We start from the raw sequence: 20,672 nt of genomic DNA on the forward strand, positions 1-20,672 counted from the left end.
TTGATAATGAACATTTTGGTGTAGGCCTATGTTTTGTTTTGTTTTTTAAATACAAATTAGTAAAATTGTTATGTAATAATATTTTCACTCTTTTGCGAAAGAAAGCAAATGAGAAAGAGCGACTGTTCTCCTTTTACTTGTTGGTAAGTAAGATTAATAAATTAGATTAAAAAAATGTTTCTAATTTTTTTTTCTTCAGGCAATGCTGAAGACAGCTCTCGTCCGCCACGGGGCTTTTCATGTTCGCTGTCGCATGCTCTGATTCCATTCGTCGCACGCGGGATTCCTCCGTTTGTACAGGTACCGTGTTTACATTCCCATAACGGATTGCGCAATGTTTGTTTGAGCTTTTACTGATGATTCCGTGTAAAATAATCGCACGCGGACGTATGTTGTTACATCGCGCGCTGATCAATGCTTTATTCGGTTGTGTATGCGATAATGTGTGCAGTGAGAGCAGGTTTCTGCGTGTAATGAAGCTGTCAGTGGCTTATCACAGCTGTCAACACTGAATGCTCCACTCATCCACTACTGTCATGCTGTCAGACTCATCAGCGATCTGTTTTGTCTGGACTGTAGGGTTCGGACAGTTACAAGCTATAATCCATACTGCATAACATTACTATTTTATTACTATTAATGTCTGATTCGTGGTAAACTTGATGACACAAAGTGGTAAAACTGTATTTGTGCATATTGTGGCGCAAAAAAGCAACGCATGAAAGTCATTGCATTCAATCTACTGAAATATCAAACTGGCATTTCAATATTTGATTTTAGTACATTAAAAACACTTATGTTGTACGCTGAAAATGTTCGACCTCGTATGTCTAATGTAACTAGATCATGCCTATAGTAGTTATTATGATAATAAAAACAACTGTGATTACGCTGCCAGGAGAATTGTGTGAACTTGATGGAAACTGAATAAATTACTGTCTGTAAACTATGAAGCTGCTCAATGACCAGCAGCGTGTTTAAGTTAGGACGTTGACGTCAGATCAGGTTCAGTGGTATCACAACGTTGTTACCTCTTGTTAGCTTGGTCCATTAAATAATGCTGACACACAACTTTTGATTTTATAATGACGTATTAGTAAATGTTGAAATTAACATAAACATAAATTGAAATCAAAAGTGACAGTAAAGACATTTATAATGTAACAATAATATGTCTGTTACAAATAAATACTGTTCTTTTGAGTTTTCAATTCATCAGTGAATCCTGAAAAAAATGTTTCACGAAAATATTAAACAGCACAACATCGATGATGATCATAATGTTTCTTGAGCACTAAATCATTATATTACAATGATTTCTGAAGGATCATGTGACACTGAAGTAAAGATACTGAAAATTCAGCAAAAATTCTAATTACATTTTGTAGATGTATTCAAATAGAAAACATATTATTGTTTTCAATGTATTTTTGATCAAATAAATGTAGCCTTGGGGATTATAAGAGACTTCTTTCAAAAACTTAAAAAAAAAAGATTTTAGTGAGCTCTAGAGACAACAAAGCAAAAATGTAGTCACTAAAAATGTGTATATAGATATGCTCCTTTAAACCACTCCAGAAGGCACAGTTTTTATTCTGTCCACTGCAAAACCAAACACACTATTGTGGGATAGGCAGTGAAATGTATGAAATTGACTAGGGTGTGTGTGTGATGCATGTTGTTAGTTATAAGAAATGCATCATTTGTTTGCAGATTCCATGTGTTTTAATATTTTGTATCCAATGCAATTCAATTCATACAGTTTAAGTGTGATTAAAGCAAGTGCATGAACTTGTCTGTCCAGTAAACCTCAGTATCACTCAATACATCATTGCAAGGAAGCAGGTGATCATGTCCACACAGATAAACATGTTACCTGCAGGTCTCTTTGGTAATCAGCTCTAAAGCCCCTTAAGTCCGGGTGCAAAGACAAAGTGGCCACCATCACTTCCCTCACACGCAGCTATGCATTCAGTCCTTATCTGTGTCAGCCTCCGCGTGGCATTCACGCCATGGGCAGGAACAATGAGGCCTGTCGCTCGCCTCCGTCAGCATGAGTGACAGTGGGTGTGGAAGCACTTGTGTCTGACTTCAGCTCTCTATCTTCCACAGAGCTGTTTTTCCAGTCCAGATACTCCCCCCTTCCCTCCGTTTTCCTTTACCGATGCACGGCAGCACAATAAAGGGTGTGTGTGTGTGTACCCCGCACTTCCTCCTCTGTTTGTTTAACTGAGCTTTAGAATGGACCTGCCAGCCCGTTTGCCACATTTGTTTCCTCAACTGGAGAGTTTAACTTTTTTTGGCACAAAGGGGTTCGAAAGAAACGCTGACTAAAGAGTATGTGGGTGTTGGGCTCGGTGAGCTGGAAATGTCAATGAAGTCCAAAATAAGAATGAAGAAAAGAATGACTAATATCCGAGGTATGATATCATTAAAACCAGGGAGTACTGGCCACATCTCCAGCACACAGCCATCAAAGTCATTCTACTCCCTTTATGGTCTTTTTATTATGATTCATTGATGTTTTATCTCACACACACAAAAATTGGATTACATTCAAACATTTGATAACATTCCCAAACTAGACTTTTAAATTTGTGACTGGTGCCTGTCTGTGAAATGGTTGTTGGTGGTTTCCAGGGAATTAGTGTTCAGTTGCTAGGTTCTCTGCGTGGTTGTTAGCATGTTGCTAGGTGTTTGCTTACTGACTGGATCTTCTTAAGAACTTACTTTTTTTTTTTTAGGAGAAATGAACTCTATGCACAACGATTTTGAAAATTATAATATGCTTACTGTAAAACTCGTATTTACCTTGATTGTAATCCTCATCCATCAACTTTACTAGCGAGGCGCTGGTTTGCTTTAGCCGAGAAACACGGTTTGTGTATCATCTAGCCATACAGTGGTGCAATGTCTTGATGTTTCGTTCAGTCTCTAGCGCGATGCGTGATGGCTTGCGCTCTTCATAAACAATTACATAATAAGACAGAGAGGGGTCATGTTTTAAAGCGAAACACTCACTGGAATGAATAATTCACTTAAAACGCAATGTGAGTCTCTGTTCTCTCTGCCATCTTTGATGTAATCAGCCTGGTTTCTTTACATTAGTGCTGTTTTGGACTGATTGTTTGAATGAATTCTCTTACTGGATCATTGGACAGAAAACTTTCCCGGGGTTAAGCGTCTTAAAACGATCCGTTCAGTTCTCTTGGTTTTTCTGGTCCGGATCAAAAAAGAAAATTATATATTTAGTTCACTTAGCGTTCACACTGACAGTACCTTTCATGCAGTGAGTAATATAGCAGTTTGTCAATGTAGAAGCTCTACAAAGGTCAAAGTGCAAAATAAATGGAGTTATTGTCTCCCGAAAGAAAAAAGTAAGACAAACTGCCTGAAATGAGTCATCAGTGATTCCAGCCTTACTTCCTACACAACCCTACGTAGGTTTGTAACAAGTGTGCATAGTGGCCATCTAGGGTCTTCATTGGCTGCCTGCAAAACATCCTTTACTTTGACATGCTTTCAAACACCATTTGTAGCTTAGGCTTGGAACGGTTTGGTTCCTATTGTTGACATGTCAAGAAGATGCTGTTTTCTGCACTGCGAAAGCAAATCCAATTTGCATGCACATCCAAAAGATGGGGACTCCGGCACTGGGTGCTTCTCAATACTCAAATAGATGAGTTTTTTCTCTATTTTGCAGCACGAGGAGTGAGGAAGCTTCCCGAGGAGCTATGAGCGAGGATGCACAGCTGTATCCTATGCAGAAGTCTTTCTTGTCGAGAAACCTGACGCACGTATAAATTCTCCTCCCCCTTCACATCTGTCTCAATAATTTTCATTTATGCTTTACCTAAATCATATATCAACATGGCATCTTGCTTTATCTTTATTATTTATTCATTTCTCAAATAACCGTACTTTAACAACATAAGGGCAGATCCTTTGAGCACAGCTGATGACGCAGTGAAGTGCCGTTCGAGTGATCAAGAATATGCCAATATTCAAATAAGCTTAGCTTTCATTCGATTCCTCCGTCCTCATTTTCTTTCCTTGCAGCCTTTTTTTTTTTAGGTGTGCAGCAAGGTTCAGATGGTAGCATTCATACTAATTCAGACGAACTGCAATTGTACCTTTCTTTTTAATTAAACCAGATCTGAAAAGTGTGAACACACCCTAAGCCTACATAATTTTTGCCTGGTGGACAGTAAAACAAATGAAAAAAACCCTAAGTCTGGTTAGATGGGTAATAGCACAATCTTTTTGGCCTTTTGCCACGTTTTTATTTACAGGGCAGAAAAAAAGTGAACAAGAAATAATGCTAGAACAGAACTTGTATCTCCTGTGTGCACACCTCAGTGCACTAACATCAAGGACACAGCTCCTGAAAATCAAACGCATGGTAATGAGCCTTTCCCATAATGCTTTGTCACAGTAGCGCTTTAAAGATGGCATCCACCTGCTCCACGAGATCAGCAGTAATCACATTCTATATTCCCACAATCTGCAGGATCTCAGTTGGGCTTATTTATGAATGGCAGCATATGACGGTGGTTTGGGCAGAGGTGTGTGGCTGCCCATCACTGATTCCACAGAGAGAGGAATGCGGGCCGCCTATCCTCGATCTTTGAAGCCCACATTAAAATGACTGCTGCTCCCCCTCCTCCGGCATAAGTCGCAGCGCAGGGGGCACAGATAGAGCCTGTGTTTGATCTGAAGGTCGCCAGCCCTTTGCCTGTGTTGAGAGATACCTGGCTGACGTGGCTGCTTCTTATTTAATAACATGAAGGGGAAGCGAACTCTCTCTCATAATTAGGCCTAATTACCAAGCAGGTGTTGACAGACGGCCCACGAAGAGACAAACTGCCTTTATCCAGAGTCTTAGAGTCAGATTACTGGAGCTGTCTTATCTGTTACACCAAGAGAGCTGAAAAACGCTCTCTCTTTCCTCCCATCAGAAACAGGCATTCTCATTTCATATCTGCTTTTGCTTGTACATTTCATATCTGCTTTTGCTTGTACATTTAATTACAGATCCTAAATAATTATGCACAATATTGACATTAATAATAATTATGATTCAATGATCGTGACTCATAATCACGGCTTTGCTGTCAGATGTAATAATAACATTATCACTGTTGAGGGAAATATCTTACGTGAGGTAAAAATTTATATTTTGGATGGATATCAAAAATACAGGTATCTAATATTTTCCAATAGAACATTCAAAGGAACAGCATCAATTTGAAATGCAAATCTTTTTGTGAATGTCTTTACAGTCACATTTGTTCAATTTAATGTATACTTGTTAAATAAAATTGTTAATTTCAGAGCTTATGTTCAATGAGCGTTATGTCGTGAGCGTTCCTGAAACGTCAGTGTGAGTAAAATGGTAAAACTCAACTCTGGTAAATGAAGTAGTCTTCTCTTAGTTAATAGTCTACTGGTTAGTGCTGTGGTTGACCAATATGGGGTTTTTATTGGCTGATTCAGATATCTAGAGAGCATGTTGGCTGATGAATGCTGTAATGCAAATAAATATAACAAATACTGTCCACTTATTTAATGGGATAACTTGTGGAGAACAAGAGTTTCACAACATCATGTGAACGTTTTCGCTGTTGTATGATTCACTCCACTTGTTTATTTGCTATATAGAATTCCAATTCTGTGTTTTGCAGCATTTTAACTCAAGTATTTTTGTTAACAGCAATAATTAAACAAATATTGTGTCTGAAATGTCAGTTAATTTATATTAAAAATGCTGTAGAAAAGCTAGCCTATATCACACTCTCTCACTCTTGTGTAATTTTTACTCAAATGGATAGTTCACCCTAAAAAAAAATCATAATTTATTAACCCTGATGTTGTATGACTGTTTTTTTTCTGGAGAAAACAAATATATATATATATATATATATATATATATATATATATATAATGATTTGTGTTTTTTGTCCATAAAATTTAAAATTGAAAGTCAATGGGGTCCAATCAATGCTGTTTGCACCCGATATAGTTTCAAAATAAGTTTATATACAGGTTTGGATTGGAATGACATAAGGGTGAATAAATGACGCCAAAGTCTTTATTTTTGGGAGATGTATCCCTTGAAATATACATTATACAATTTAATAATGGCAACCCCCCCATAACACTGTATGTGTTCTGCTCTCCTGTGTCTCTATCCTCTATCTATGAAGCAACGATCTTTCTTGACTCTTTGGCCTAGTTCCTCAGCCTGTTTTTCCACTCCGTCCATATCTTTATTTCTCTATCTCTGACTGACAGTACCGTATGGCAGAGGTATGTTTTAATGCTTCGTGTTTGCACAACGAGAATACCCGTGAATAAACGAGACCCGTGTGTCAGTTAACTTCACAATACGGGCATGTTAATCCTTTTTAAACCTATGAAAACCTCACTGTCATATGGACGATCGTCCGATAGTGCATTCCTCCAGTTTTTTTTTTTTGGGTTTGTTTTTTTGGTTGGGGGAAGGGGGGTTATTAAAGTTTAAGGTGGCCATGTTATCCTATTTTAAATTCTTAATTTTATTTTGGAGGCCTACAATGGATTTCCATGCATCCCATCCAAGATCAAAAAATACTTTAATTTTCTCCTAATATAGTCTACATCACCTCATTTCTCATAGGGTCTTAAAATGGTCTGGTCGAAAATTCAGTCTCTCTAAACGCCTCCTTTCGGCGAGCCTACTCTGGTCTGATTGGTCAGACAGCCCAGTCTACTGTGATTGGTCTACAGCTCACAGCACGTGTTGGAAAGGAAGCGTGTAGTGCCATATTTGAATTTCAGGCTTCCTCCTTGTATAGGCTACACAATGATATGAAAGATGGTGTCGGTTTTTCCATCTCAATTCCAGCGAGAGTCCTCATGGTTTTGAAATGCATGTCGACAACACAAATCAAACTTTTCCTGGTCTCAGCTGCTACTACAGTGTTTGAGAGTGGGTCAAAGTTTACGATGTTCGCAGGCAGCCAATGAAGACCAGATGCTGGGATTATGCAAATTTGTTACATTTTTGTGTAGGTATGTTACAGGAAGAGAGACTGGAATTGCTGACAAGACAACAACAGTTCAGAATCGGTTCTTTCTTTTAGGAGACAATGCAATTATTTGTCATACAATTTGATCTTTACAACTTTGCAGACATTTTCACATACAGCTATATTACACACTGCATGAAAGGTAATATTCAAAAAAGTGTAAAGAAAAGGAAAACAGTACAACTTGTTTTCTTTTATTCTCTAATCTTTTTGAATGTCAGGATCTTTTTTTAGGCAAACTGCTAACGCTAGAAGCTAGTTTAAGATATTAGTATTAGTATTCCTCACTTACCCATGATCCCCTTGTGGCTGGAGACTGTCACTGCTCTTTAAGCCAAATTGTCATGTTTGTATAATGTGTAAAGTCAAGTCATATTTATTTGTAAAGCACTTTTTACAATATACATTATTTAAATTTACATTGTTTCAGTATTGTGTATGCAATAATCTTCAGAGTGTCGTCTTTAAAAAGAGACCAACCTGTATTCCAAAGCATTCATGAATTTAAGTTCAGATCTATGCTCAAAAAGGGCGCTAACAGTTAGCAAGTTAAAAGCCCTATTGCAAATTTTTGGCCATTTCAAATAATTTCTAACTGCTCTAGAAAGGTAAATAGCTTTTTTTTTTAGATCTAATTCAGCTGTATAGACAGTTCCCCAAACCAGAGTTTTAATTTCAACCCCTATATGTGCAGTAGACAGGGTCTGGCTCCTATACAGGCCTGATGGCGACTGATAGTCACGGGTTCTAATCCCACTGCCTCCCTCCCAGCTCTCCTGTAAGAAACTAGAGGGGTGTTTAGTGACTGTCCCCTTTGTGAGGGGTTCATATGGGGCAGCTGGGGGCTCGACTCTTAATTAGGAAGGTAGGGCAGTGAAGAATCTCCGCTTGACAGATTAACATGCACAATTTAACCACTAACCTTCCGAAATGAGCTACCCCAAAATACCTGTGGGTCCGGTTTCAGCGCAAGGGCAGAGGTGACCAGAGATGACACTGAGCAGAAGGGTCTTCATTAACCGAGCGGCTCCATATCTTAAATCAGCAATATCAGTCACCACTCAAAGGACAAACCTGGCTCAGTCTGTGGTTATAGTTATTTTTGTTTAATTGTGTTTCAGTTTAATTGGTGAAATTTTTCGCTTCCCTTTTAAATGGTTTAATTACTAATATTATGGTTATGAAACTTTTCTTTTCTTGCAGGTTCAAAGCCACATCAATGTGTCGCATTTTTAATGTTTTATGAAGACATCAACTATAGCTTTTTTGCGGCCGTTTGAAAGGGATTTGTAGCTGACATCTAATCATCTAATTTCCGTCTGGATTTTTGTGGTCTGTTGCATCTCCACTGTGGCCTTCCCTGCAGCCATCAGCGCCGTTTGCGCTCGCGTGTGCTTTGAAACCCTTTTTTTTTTGTTAGCTGTTGATGAAAATAAAAATTAAAAAGACAGTTACCAGTCTGTTTACAGTGATTAAGTTGTCTCGCTTATGATTTATGACGTATTGAGCAAGAGGGTTTACAAAGGAGAGGGAAGACAAGTAAAAATAAAAATGATCACATCTTCCTTTTGCCCAAAGGCTTTAGTGTTTACAGTGTTAACCAAGAGATGTCGGTGTATTCATATGGGCTGGTGCTAATAATTATGAGTAAGTTGTGTAAACAAATTCCACCTGTGCTGGTCATGTGGTCAATTCATTCTTCTATTCTTTTTGAATGTCAGGATTTGATTTTCTTTTAGGAAAACTGCTACAAGTTAGAAGCTGGTTTAAGATATAGTAGTATTTTTCATTTACCCATGATCCCCTTGTGGCTGGAGATGTGTGTCAGTCTTCAGTGATTCTTCAGAAATCATTCTAATATGCTGATTCGATGCTTAAGAAACATTTCTTATTATCAATGTTGAAAACAGTTGAGCTGCTTAATATTTTTGTGGAAACCACTTTCATTCCATGTAATGCATCCTTTCTGAAGAAAAGGTATTTATTTTTTAAACCTGTGTGTGTGTGTGTGTGTGTGTGTGTGTGTGTGTGTGTGTGTGTGTGTGTGTGTGTGTGTGTGTGTGTGTGTGTGTGTGTGTGTGTGTGTGTGTGTGTTTAACCATGTCATTTATTTTTTACCAGGAATGCACAATAAATCAGTGACCTTGTCAGTATTGGAATCTATGTATGTCTCTATCCCTGGATAAAGATCACTGATGTTACTGTGGTGATGTCCCGCCCTCCTCCAGACCCACTGTTCATCCTGCGGGGTTCAGGGGCCGCAGTGAACGCCCTTCACTTCTGCTGTGGTGGAGATGGACCACCATTTCTCTACTCTGGGTTGGTGCTAACTTATATATATGGTGCTCACAATATGAACCTTCAACCTTTTGGTTGCCTTAAAACTGTCATGGTTATGGTAATCTTGATACTTGTGTGCTTTAGGTCAGGTAAAGGTGAAATCCATATCTGGAACCTGACCACTAGGAGAGCAGAACATGTTTTAGAGAGCCATGCTGGGAACTCTGTTATCTGGCTCCACACCTTCAAAGATAGCAGCAGCAGACTCATCAGGTAGAGGAGGGGGGGGGGGGGGGGGGGGGGTAAGGCCCTGTTTACACCTGGTATTAAGATGTGTTTTTGGTTGATCGGATCACCTGTTAGGAATCCGAAATGGTGAGAGAACTTTGTGCTTGGCAAGTTTTTCGTCTCCGAACCAAACTTGGGTCTCCAGCTGACAAAGTTTAAATGGCGTCTGGCTAGCGCACTTCCCGTAATGTTTACGCATTAAGTCAGTAGGCAAGAGAGTTTGAAAGCAATGCATTGAAAGCACTATGAAAGCAATCCGGTCGATTGCGTTTTCGACTACCTCTGGACTTTAGCGCCATCCACTTGTGATCAGATCGACCAAAATGCACAGGGCCTAAGATGTGTCACCCCGTAGCCTATCAAACTGCATTATTATTTTCATGTGACCATCTAAAACGCATCAAATATGTTAAGCTGTGGTGCTCATGCAGGAAAGGCTTGGACTGTGGCCTCCACTTCAAATCTGGACTGTGTGTGGATCACTTTCCCCTTCTCTGTTTTCCATTTTCAGTCCCCTCTCTTTACTGTCTTAGTCGAGGCCAAGATCTGGCCAAACTTGTTCAGTTCATTTGTAATATTCAGTGTGATTGCTATGATAGGTTTGTGTTTTTGTTCTGCTGTGCGTGTGTTTGTGTCTGTGGCTGTCAGTCAGGGCCGAGACATGCGGGTGTGTGTGTGGGATCTGTCCGAAGACCGCAACACAGTGACGGACTCTATCCTCACAGGCAGTGTGGGGTTCAGTCAGTGCTCTCTGCTGGAGACCCGGCCCGGATCCGCTCTACTGGCCCACCCCACAGAACAAATGGAGGAGGTGAGTGACTGCAGAGATAATAGCTTCATCACACACATCTCAGGACAGTGCCCACCAACACTCCTGAATAAATTTAGTTGCTTAGGGTACTGTCATCAATAGTTGGATTTTAGCCAGTGACCAATAAAAATATTCTATAATTCAATGGCAGTGGCAGTCCTAGCTTGCATGTCACCCTGGGCAAACCACACCTGCTCATGAAAAATCATGGCATAATGGTTAGAAAATCAGACTGGTAACCCAAAGGTTGTGGGTTCGATTCTCAATACCGGCAGGAAACGACTGAGGTGCCCTTGAGCATGGCACCTAACCACCAATCACTCCCCGGGTGCCGCAGCAAAAATGGCTGCCCACTGACCACCAATCTTGGTGGTTTTCCAATTAAATCATGTTTAATTAATTAACCAAGCAGTTTCATATATAATTCAATATCAGATTTCAAAATAGTTAAATATCGACCAATAACCAAGCATTGCAGGTACTGTATGTAAAACCACCACTAATTAGAATTATTTTAATCTGGTACTACTGTAATTTTGGCAAGTGTTATTATGACTTTAATTATTTTTTTAAATCATGTTGATTCTAGTTGGTAATGGTCATTTTAGGTAAGATTCAGTCAGACCGGATGTGTGATTTATGCAGACAACGGAGAGCAGAGAGTGTGAGTTCTGCTCTGTCCTGGCTTTTATTGCATCCAGATTCATGTTTCACTGTCCACTCTGCCAGTTACTCACTTGAGAGAGCTTGAGCTGTCACTCGATCTACATTTACCATGCTTCAGCTACCAGCAGCCCTGCAGCCAGACCTAACACAGAGCTTCAATATTGCTGTTATCCTCGTCCTTTTCCCTACGATGCTCCAAATGCATCTCCTGATGCATCACTCCATGACCCCTGCCACTGTTATATTGAAACAAAACCGAACTAGATCGCTACCGTTACAATCAACAAAGCTGATGTCAGTGTAAGCGGTCAATTCTGCAAGCCACATTTTCCATTTTTGTCACATTGTAAAAAAAAAAACCTCATCCAGCTGAGAAATAAAAATCAAATATTTATATATATATATATATATATATATATATTTATTTTTGTCACATTGTCACATTTGTCACAATGTGACAAATATATATATATATATATATATATATATATATACATAATCTTTAAATAATCTTTAAATAATCTTTAAATAATCTTAATTTTTATATGTATTTAAAAAAAATCAATACATGTTCATTTAAATGCATAATAATAAAAATATGAAATTAAATAAACGTATAAAATAGATTAAATAATGTTTGATATTAAGTGTTTATTATGGAAGCTTGTTTCCGTCACAGAATAAAACATTAAAAAGGGAATAACTTTTTATCTCACAATTCTTGCTATGATAGACCCGGCTGTGACTTTTTATATCACAATTCTGACTTTTTTTCTCGCTATTAAAAGTATATGTCTCGCAATTCTGACTTTATGACATGCAATTGTGAGTTCTGACATCTTTTTTTCAGAATTGTGAGATATAAAGTCCGAATTGCGAGATATAAAGTCGCAATTATTATATTTTGTTTTTATTCTGTGGCGGAAACAAACTTCCATAGTTTAAATATCTACTATTTCGGTGAAAAAGGGGTATAGAAGCATATATATAATTTGATATGCAATGTAGTATGCCCTACCCAGTGTACTCTTTTCCCCATTGTGCTCAAGCATATGGAAACATTAGGTCTGGCATTTACAGCACTCTTACATCCCCCTCCCACCTTGTACTAACTAATGAAGGCCTTGTCAAAATCCCGTCAAGGTAATAACCGTCACAAGATAACTGCAGGCAAACTACACCACTATACGTCTCTTAAAACAAATAACAATGCTGCAAGGCATGCTGGGAGTCCGGAACTCGACCTCATCTGTGTCTTCCGGTGTTTTAGGAGGCTTTCATGTTTAGCGTTCCAGTGAGGCTGACAGTGCAGAGCTTTAATTAATAGACACGCTATTATTTATCGACTCTCTTTCTCTCTTTAACCTCAGGGGATGAGAGCTGCCCTTCTCTGCTGTTTATAGTTACAGGCGTAAACACGTGTAGAATGTGCAGATGTGTCTTAGTGTTAAAATATGAATTGGTCTGAAGTCAGAGATGTTAAATTGAACTTGATTAGAATGATTCTTAATCATGGCTGCCTCTGCAATCAGCCTAAGACGTATGGGTTTGGACCAGTTTCTCAAGGCTTATTACATTGTATGCATGTCATATACAGTGACCCCAGAAGCATTTGGACACTTAAACACCATTAAAAAACTTTGAAAGTCATTGCATTAGATAATATATTAAATCAAGCACACTTTTTAAGCATAAGATGTCACCAAAAAGTGTTCAAAATTGAGATAAAGCGGATAAAGGAAACTTTCTGGGTGTCAAACATTACTAGATCATGTTCATGGATAATGTGATGAACTCCACCTGTGGTTAGTCCTGTATGAACTTGAGGAGAACTGACTTCATACATCCACTAAAAATCACCTAGAGGCCGATTTTATATCATCATTCATTCGCAAATGCCTCTTGTTTTGGTATTTTGTTGTTAAATAAATGCAATGGCATTCTGACATTTTAGGCATTTTGAGACAAGTTGTATGCTTGTTCACAAATGCTCATCACACCATTTTTTATGTTGTTAGTCAGAAACATTAGTGGGTCAGTTACTTATTATTATTATTATAATTATTATTATTATTATTATTATTATAATTAATGGTCGTGGCCCTTCTGTGTTGGAAACTGTTGTGTTTTAAATCAATTGCCTCTGTTTGGAGTCCAACGAGTCGAGACAGGCAGAGCGCAGGAAAGTGGGAAGCTGCTGGCAGCCAGCCCAATGTTGTCTGCACTCGCTTACCACCTGTGAACATGCATCATTGCAAACTAACAGGACAGTTGTCTCATACACATCTGTGCAGTGCATTTTTTTTATATAGATTATTTGGAAGGTAACACTAAAATTAGGCTGGATGTGCATTCAACTTTCAGTATTTCAAGTTTAATAGTGGTGACTCCCGTAAACCTAGTAGATTTTTTTTCTGAAACTGCACTTGGGAAAAATACAACACTGAAAAAGATTTGAAGTTTTAATGTGTATGATATTTTTCAGGTGAGCGTGGTGGATATGAGGAGCTGGACTCCAGTGTGCACTCTCAAACCAGATTCAAAGCTGGGGATGCTCATGTGTATGAAGATGTGGCAGGTAAGAGTCACGACACTCTTCTACATGTGTCGAAGTATGCTTGGGGGAAAAAAAAACTTAAAAATCAGCCACCGTTATATAAATTATGGAGAATGAAAGTGATTTGTTTTATGTAATGCTGGCATTATTAGTCATAACTTTTTTTTTGTTTTTGCACTGTTGCGGTTTACTGGATTACTTGCATCATTCTAATGTTAAAAAGTACAGTAGTTATAGTGCATTCAAGTCGTGTAGAAAATATTGTTTTCTTGAGTTGAACACACATGTGGGAAGCTCTTGCTTTTCCCGAGTTTACGAGTTGGGGTGTCAGTATATATACCACAATAGGTATAGGCATTTAGCAGTGACATTGTCAGGCTTTTTTATTTACAAAAAATAAAGCTTATTGCCTGCACAAAATATAAATGCATTTCAACAATTTTCCCAGGTTTGTAATAGTTGTTGTTTTAAATTTCGGCATTCCCAAGTGTTGCCTTTTGAGGTACTGACAAGTAAACCAAGAGCTCACAGGGTAACTGAGCAGTTGGCAAGTGTGTAAAGCAACAGAACTTATCTGATTTATGGATGTGACCTGTCGGGGCTGTTCCTCCCCCCCTCTACCCCCGCTGCACTGTAACCATAGTGTTTGGAACAACTTTGCTTCAGTGCCATATATCATGTGTGTGTTTTGTAAACACAGCTGAAAATTGTATTTTGCTTCCAATAAAGAGACGTATAATTATTTTATTAGTATCTCTTTTCTAGTATTTACGAAGTTTCCGTCTGTACCTTGAGTTAGGTCAGTTGACCGCAAGGCGGACTTTCCTCAGTTAATTGGCAGCGCTAATTAAAGTGCTTGATGAAGACGGCTCTGGCCTCAGGCGCTTTCGGTTGTTGTATCTGTGTTGTAATTCTGTTTGTTTTTCACCAGCATTCCCTCATTCTTTCTGGCTGTTTTGTGTAGACAGTGGGGCTCTTAGTGCCGCCTGCCTCGATTAGAATTGATAATTATGAAGTATTAATGGGGCGCCCCACAGGTAGGTGCTGACATCTAACAGCAGGACCCTGGGCGGCAGTGAATCGCTCCAAGCTGTCGTCTTTCATTTGCTCAGACATGCAGATCTGTTACTGTCATGCTCAGTTCAGAGGTACCCGTCTACCCAGATGAGGAACCCAGCGTGAACGTGTTGAGCAGTCCTCTCTCAGTGCGGGCACACTTGGCCCGGTCACTTCCCCAGCGGCTGTAACACATTGCTCGCTCCTGGTGTCAATCAATCATGAAGCGGTTGTCTTGTTATCCTCATGATCCCTGCTGGTGCAGACTGCTGTTTCCTCAACCTCACACACACACACACACACACACACAGATGATCACTATCCTCCTCACTCTCTTCTCTTTGAGCACGTCTCCTCATCATGCTGCCAGTAGAACTGAAAACAGATTTATTGTCTTTCTTTCTGACCATCGGAACGGATTAAATGCCATGTTAAGTAATGCTTTTTGGGGTTTTGGCTTGAGACTCACTTGGCACTTTTTGACTGTCTCCCTCTTCTTTGTTCTAATAGATCCCCGTGGCTTATGATTGGTTAGAATCAGTCAGTCGGTGCTGTAAGATTAGAGATGCATGATATATTGTACTGATATCGATGGCTGATATTGGGGATTTTGTAGGCACTTTATTTGGTTACACATTATTTTAAGGTATCATTGTTACAGTATAATCATATAGTAATAATTACCTACATGTACTTACTATAGGTTTACGGTAGGATTAGGGTTAGGTTGAGGGTTAGTTGCATGTAATTATGCATAATTCATCGTTATTACTATGGTAAGTACATGTAACATATGTAAACAAGGACACTGTCCTGTTCCCTATTACATACTTTGTACTTATTATAGTAATTGCAATAACTGGGTATTAACTAAGTACTCACCCTGAACCTTCCCCTAAACCTAACCTTAACCCATGTAGTTACCTTATATTACCCAGTACTTTCTTAGGTAAGTACACGTATGTGCACATACTGTAAACTAAAGTACAACCATGATTTTTTATTTATTTCCCTGTTTATCAGTGTTGTTGTTAACTAAAACTATTAAAAACAAATTTTAATTAATTTTTGTTAGCTGAAATAAAGTATAAATATTAGATAGTGTCCTTGGCCAGTTAACTGAAATAAAATAAGTACTAAAATTACTAAAATAAAAATAAATTAAAGCTAAAAATAGCTAATACAATGACAAAATCACACAAAATGTAAGCTGAAAATATAAACCGTCGTCAATAATTGGAGATTTAATTGTTTACAGTAGGTCTTTTTTAGCACTCACTTAAATCACCATCAGCATCTCAAATTTAATTTATTTCATTCTTTAAATAATGCTTTGTAATTTTCTAATGGCAACATTCATTTATAGCTTTTAAAGCTATGTATTTTTTGATTGTTTTTTGGTCAACATAATTTATTTACCAGTAATTGACCATAACAATTAAATAATTATGAATTGGTCAGTTTTAGTATCATCACTTCCTTATTTTACTTGCACTTTACGTATTCAATTTAGGCAAAATGTGTGTGTGTAATTTAAATTCTTTAATAAACATACTAAAATTGTACCAGTCCATTGTGAAGTGGAATAGGCAGATAATGTAATTGTAGCTCAGCTTCATCCAGCTTATATACATATATCTGTTACTTGGACAGATATATAGTATATAGATTGACTATGAAAATAAAAAGCCCCTCTGGTGTAGCTTAAATATAACTGCACATGTAAGCCTACTGGGTGAGATTGGACAAGGCCGGGTGTCAGGGATGCAGTGATGTTCAGATATCCATCAAAATCCCCCTGACATCACCCTCCACCAGCTCTGCTCCATATGTCCTCTCCTTAAGCGTTTGCGTTTCTTTGGACTCCTCATTATAGCCCCGTAAACCGCTTTCGCTTTCATCAGCGTGTTGCATATTCTAGTAACCCTGTCGCACATCTGTTCGCCCTTGTTCAGGTGTGGCTTACACACACGCCACCCACAGTCCTTCACACAACTTGACCTAGAGGAGCTCCTCTCTCCCGATCTTCCTTTGAAAGCCCCCAGAGATTCGAGGAGGGTCTGTGCCGGGATCAACTCTGTGGTTTCCCACTCAGCAGGGGCTTCGCTGGTGCATGGCGACTTGTTGCCATCCAGTGGAACGCCACTGCGTTCTGTTGTGGCTTCAGTCTGGAGCATCCATCTGATGCAGCTGTTGGGATGATGAATCTTTCCCTGAAGCTCGAGTCCTAATCCGGCTAAAGCGTCCTCTTGTAGACCAGCCATGGAGGATATAATGAATTAGGTGTCTACCCAGGGTTCCATGACCCTTGACCTGTGACATCATCAATCAGGGAGCACCTACACTTAACTGAAGTGCAGGGGCCAGAGGGCAACAGACGGTAATGCTTAACAACTGTCTATGAGGCTTGGGGATTGATTTCCAGTTGTTTTATTTTTTATTTCATCCTAATACACTTTGCCGGTGATGTGTTTACATGGCATTCGCGATTCGAGGGGAAATTTTGTTTAAGCGTAGCAGGAAAAAGAAATATACTGTGCAAAGAGAGGACGGTCTTTGGGAAAAAAAACGAGGCGGAGAAGGGGGGGAAATGAGTCCCAACTTTTGGGCCCTTACACATTATGGAAGGAATTTTTCCCTTGCCAGCTTTGCCTGTACCAAGTACACTACCATAGCCCAAGGGCAGATGATTTGTAAAGATTCCTCATCCTTCTGTAGGTAAAACCCAAAGCGAAAACAGTCTGCAACCTTTTCTTTATTTTATTAATTCATGTAATTTTGTTGTGTTTGTCTTTGGCTTTGATTCTTGTTTATTTCTTTGAACATGCACTACTGTTACAAATTTTTGGGTCAGTAAGATTTTTGAATGAGGTCTCTTTATTTTATCAAAAATTCAGGAAAAACTGAAATATTGTGAAATATTATTACAATTTAAAATAAGTGTTTGTTATTTGAATATATTTAAAAATGTAATTTATTCCTGTGATGCAAAGCTGAATTTTCAGCATCATTACTCCAGTCTTCAGTGTCACATGATCCTTAAGAAATCATTCTAATATGCTGAACATTTATTATTAACACTGTTGAAAACGGTTGTGCTGCTTAATATTTTTGTGGAAGCTGGTACTTTTTTTTTAGGATTTTTTGAATATAAGAACAGCATTTATTGTAGCATTATGAATGTCGTCTGTCACTTTTCATTCAGTTAATTGAATGCATCCTTGCTGGATAAAGTATTAATTTCTTTAAAAATCATACTGACTCCAAACATTTGAACTGTAGTTTAAGTATGTATTACAGTGTTTCTTGTTTGTAAAAAATTATAAGAAAACCCAATAAAAGCGTTTATTATTTAACAAGTGTTTTTATTGTGATTGATGCATACACAACGTAGTGTAAACTAAGTGTTAAATGGCACCGCTGTGTTGTCACTTGCACAAGGAGATTAATGATCTTCTGAGGAGGGAGGTGTGTGTGTATTCGTTGTGTATCTGAGAAAGGAGGGGAAGGACACCTCCATTGTAAATCTTGTTGTGTAGACAGCACGCCTGCAGCTCTGTTCTGAGTTATGAGACTGTAGGCTTTTATCAGCTCCCTCATTCTGCTTTTATCCGCTAAACTGATTTATGAGACAACATACTGCGTGTAGCCGTGTAGCTCGAACGCTTCTCCTTGCAGATAATGAGTGGGGAACGGGAACCTCGGAGGTGTTGTAAATCTGAGTAAACAAACAAGCACATGCACCTGAGCTGTCGCTTTTTTGAGGTTAAGTGAAAAAAGGTCTGAGAGTGTCACAGGAAGTTAGAGGTCACACACTTGAGGGCTCAGAGCGAAGATTTGTAGTGACGTGTTCAAGCAGTTATGGGTGTTATATGCAAATACTTTTCAGATACTTTTCTGTTTATGGTTTGCAAATATGTCTGTGTATTTGTCCATTCACTCACTAGAGCAGTGGAGTAGGGCTGGGTGTTATTGGTCACAAAAATATAATATTTAATATATCTCAATTAAATACTATAATATAAGTATTTGCTCTAAAATGTTAAGTATTTATATATATATATATATATATATATATATATATATTTTTTTTTTTTTTTTTAATGTTGATTATTCACACTGTTTTAACTAAATTAACACAAGGATGAATATTTAATTTGAATATCGTGCAAAGGTTTTGTATATTTTAGTCACTCAAATTAAAAGGTGAAACTAATATATTTAGTATATATAACTATATACATGCATGATTATACTTTTCAGGGGGCTTTGCTTTTCTGTATTTAAATTCCTTTTTTTGTTGATTTCATATAATCTAATTTTCTGAGATTTTGAATTTGGGGTTTTTGTAAGCTGTAAGCCATAATCATCAAAATTATAACTTTTGCACGATATTCCAATTTTTCAAGTTACACATGTATGTATGTATGTATGTATGTATATAATGAAGCTCTAATGAAGTGTACAGTGACTTGTCCTGTGATTGGTTAAAGGCAGCATCAGATGATTAATGCTGTGGTTCATCAGAGCCTAAGCAGTCTGATAACCTCTGATAAACACTGCTGCCATGAGCTTCTGTTTGTCTCTGTTCCTCTCTCTACCTCCCCTTTCAGTATTTCTACACTCCTTTTCTTGGATCTCCATTACTCTCACATGTCCTCACATCTTCTGTTTGTTTCTCTCTATGCAGGCTGATTCTGGTCCGGTTCTGTGTGGTGGGTATGAGGACGGCTCTCTGGTATTATGGGATGTTTCCCATCGCCGTCCGTTCAGCTGTCTGAAGGCGCATCCTGAGCCAGTCATGTGTCTAGACGTTGATGTATGCAGGCAGAAAGGCATTTCTGGATCTTCAGAGAACATTCTCCAATCCTGGACATTTGACAACCAGCAAAACCTCCAGGTTAATTGAACATTAACTCAAAACTCAGTTTCTTTACTTTCCTCACAAACTTTTCTTATTGAGAACTTTTCATCAGTGAATGTTTTTTGAGTGAAATTAGCAAAGGCCCTGTTTACACCTGGTATTAAGATGCGTTTTGGTCGATCAGATCAGTAGATGAGGGAGACCGAATTCCCGTTTACACCTGTTTTTTTTAATCGGTCTCTTGTCCACTTTCAACCACTTCAAGGGGGGGGTCTATGGGAGTGTAAATGTATTGACTTTTTTAGATCTTTTGATCTAATGGACACAATAAGCTCACGGAAAAACATACGGCGAGCATCAGCTTTCGTTTCTGTTCTGATAGCCACAAGACCACGCCAAACAAGGTGAGTGTGTGTTAGAAATCAGGAATGGTGAGAGAACTTTGTGCTTGGTACATTTTTCATCTTCAAACCAAACTTAGGTCGTCTTTAGTCGACAAAGTTTAAATCATGTCTGACTACTGCGCTTCCCATAATGTTTACGAATTTGGTCAGTAGGCGGAGAGTTGGTGGTTTTTTTTGTGGCTGTTCGAATGCATTCAAACACATGAGCATCTACACCACAAAAGCAATTCGGTCCAATTCGTTAACATCGGGATATGTCGAGATGCTCTCAGAGCTGAACTTGACCTTCAGCCTAAAAATTCGGTCAAAAAGCCTTCTAAAAATTTGATGGCATCAATATTTTAACAGGGTATTTAAGTCCTCCCCTTTTGACTGCAAACTCACATTCTGTTACAGAGCATCCACTTTTCAGGACCATGTTCTTGTTTTTGTTTTTTTGCTAAACATTTAGTTAAGTAAAATGGGTTGCGAATGCCTTTTTAGTTGCAAAATAATAATCATAGCAACGTTTTGTCGTTTCTTTGTCTTTTGTAGATAAGACACAAGGATGCCAACAGTTTAACCCATTTAGTGTTGGCTATTTTTGGCCAAAGTAATATTAGCGACTAGAGATGCCATCTATCCAATTAGTAACTGGTTGTTCAGTTCGGTTCTCTACAAAGATTTAATTAAAATT

General features: G+C 38.4%; 1 protein-coding gene across 4 annotated transcripts in view; it reads left to right on the top strand.

Annotated features, from left to right (window-relative positions):
• Positions 1-235: 235 nt before the first annotated feature.
• The window catches only part of gnb1l (guanine nucleotide binding protein (G protein), beta polypeptide 1-like), a 29,114-nt gene continuing 8,677 nt past the window's right edge, over positions 236-20,672 (top strand). For 2 of the 4 annotated variants that reach the window (XR_013206881.1, XM_077241556.1), the window contains exons 1-6: positions 251-300; positions 9,192-9,389; positions 9,495-9,623; positions 10,287-10,449; positions 13,601-13,693; positions 19,419-19,628. Coding sequence is in view for 3 of the 4 variants with exons in the window: in XM_077241556.1 (XP_077097671.1) it covers positions 9,280-9,389; positions 9,495-9,623; positions 10,287-10,449; positions 13,601-13,693; positions 19,419-19,628 (705 nt within the window). In the remaining variant the exon portion in view is untranslated. Of the gene's footprint in view, positions 308-6,194; positions 9,390-9,494; positions 9,624-10,286; positions 10,450-13,600; positions 13,694-19,418; positions 19,629-20,672 lie in introns of those variants that run through there. The other 2 variants (XM_077241558.1, XM_077241557.1) reach the window with 2 other exon arrangements.

The sequence above is a fragment of the Siphateles boraxobius genome, unplaced genomic scaffold, assembly GCF_051911475.1.
Source record: "Siphateles boraxobius isolate OS27281-9 unplaced genomic scaffold, OSU_SipBor_1 24, whole genome shotgun sequence".
NCBI classification, from domain to species: Eukaryota; Metazoa; Chordata; class Actinopteri; order Cypriniformes; family Leuciscidae; genus Siphateles; species Siphateles boraxobius.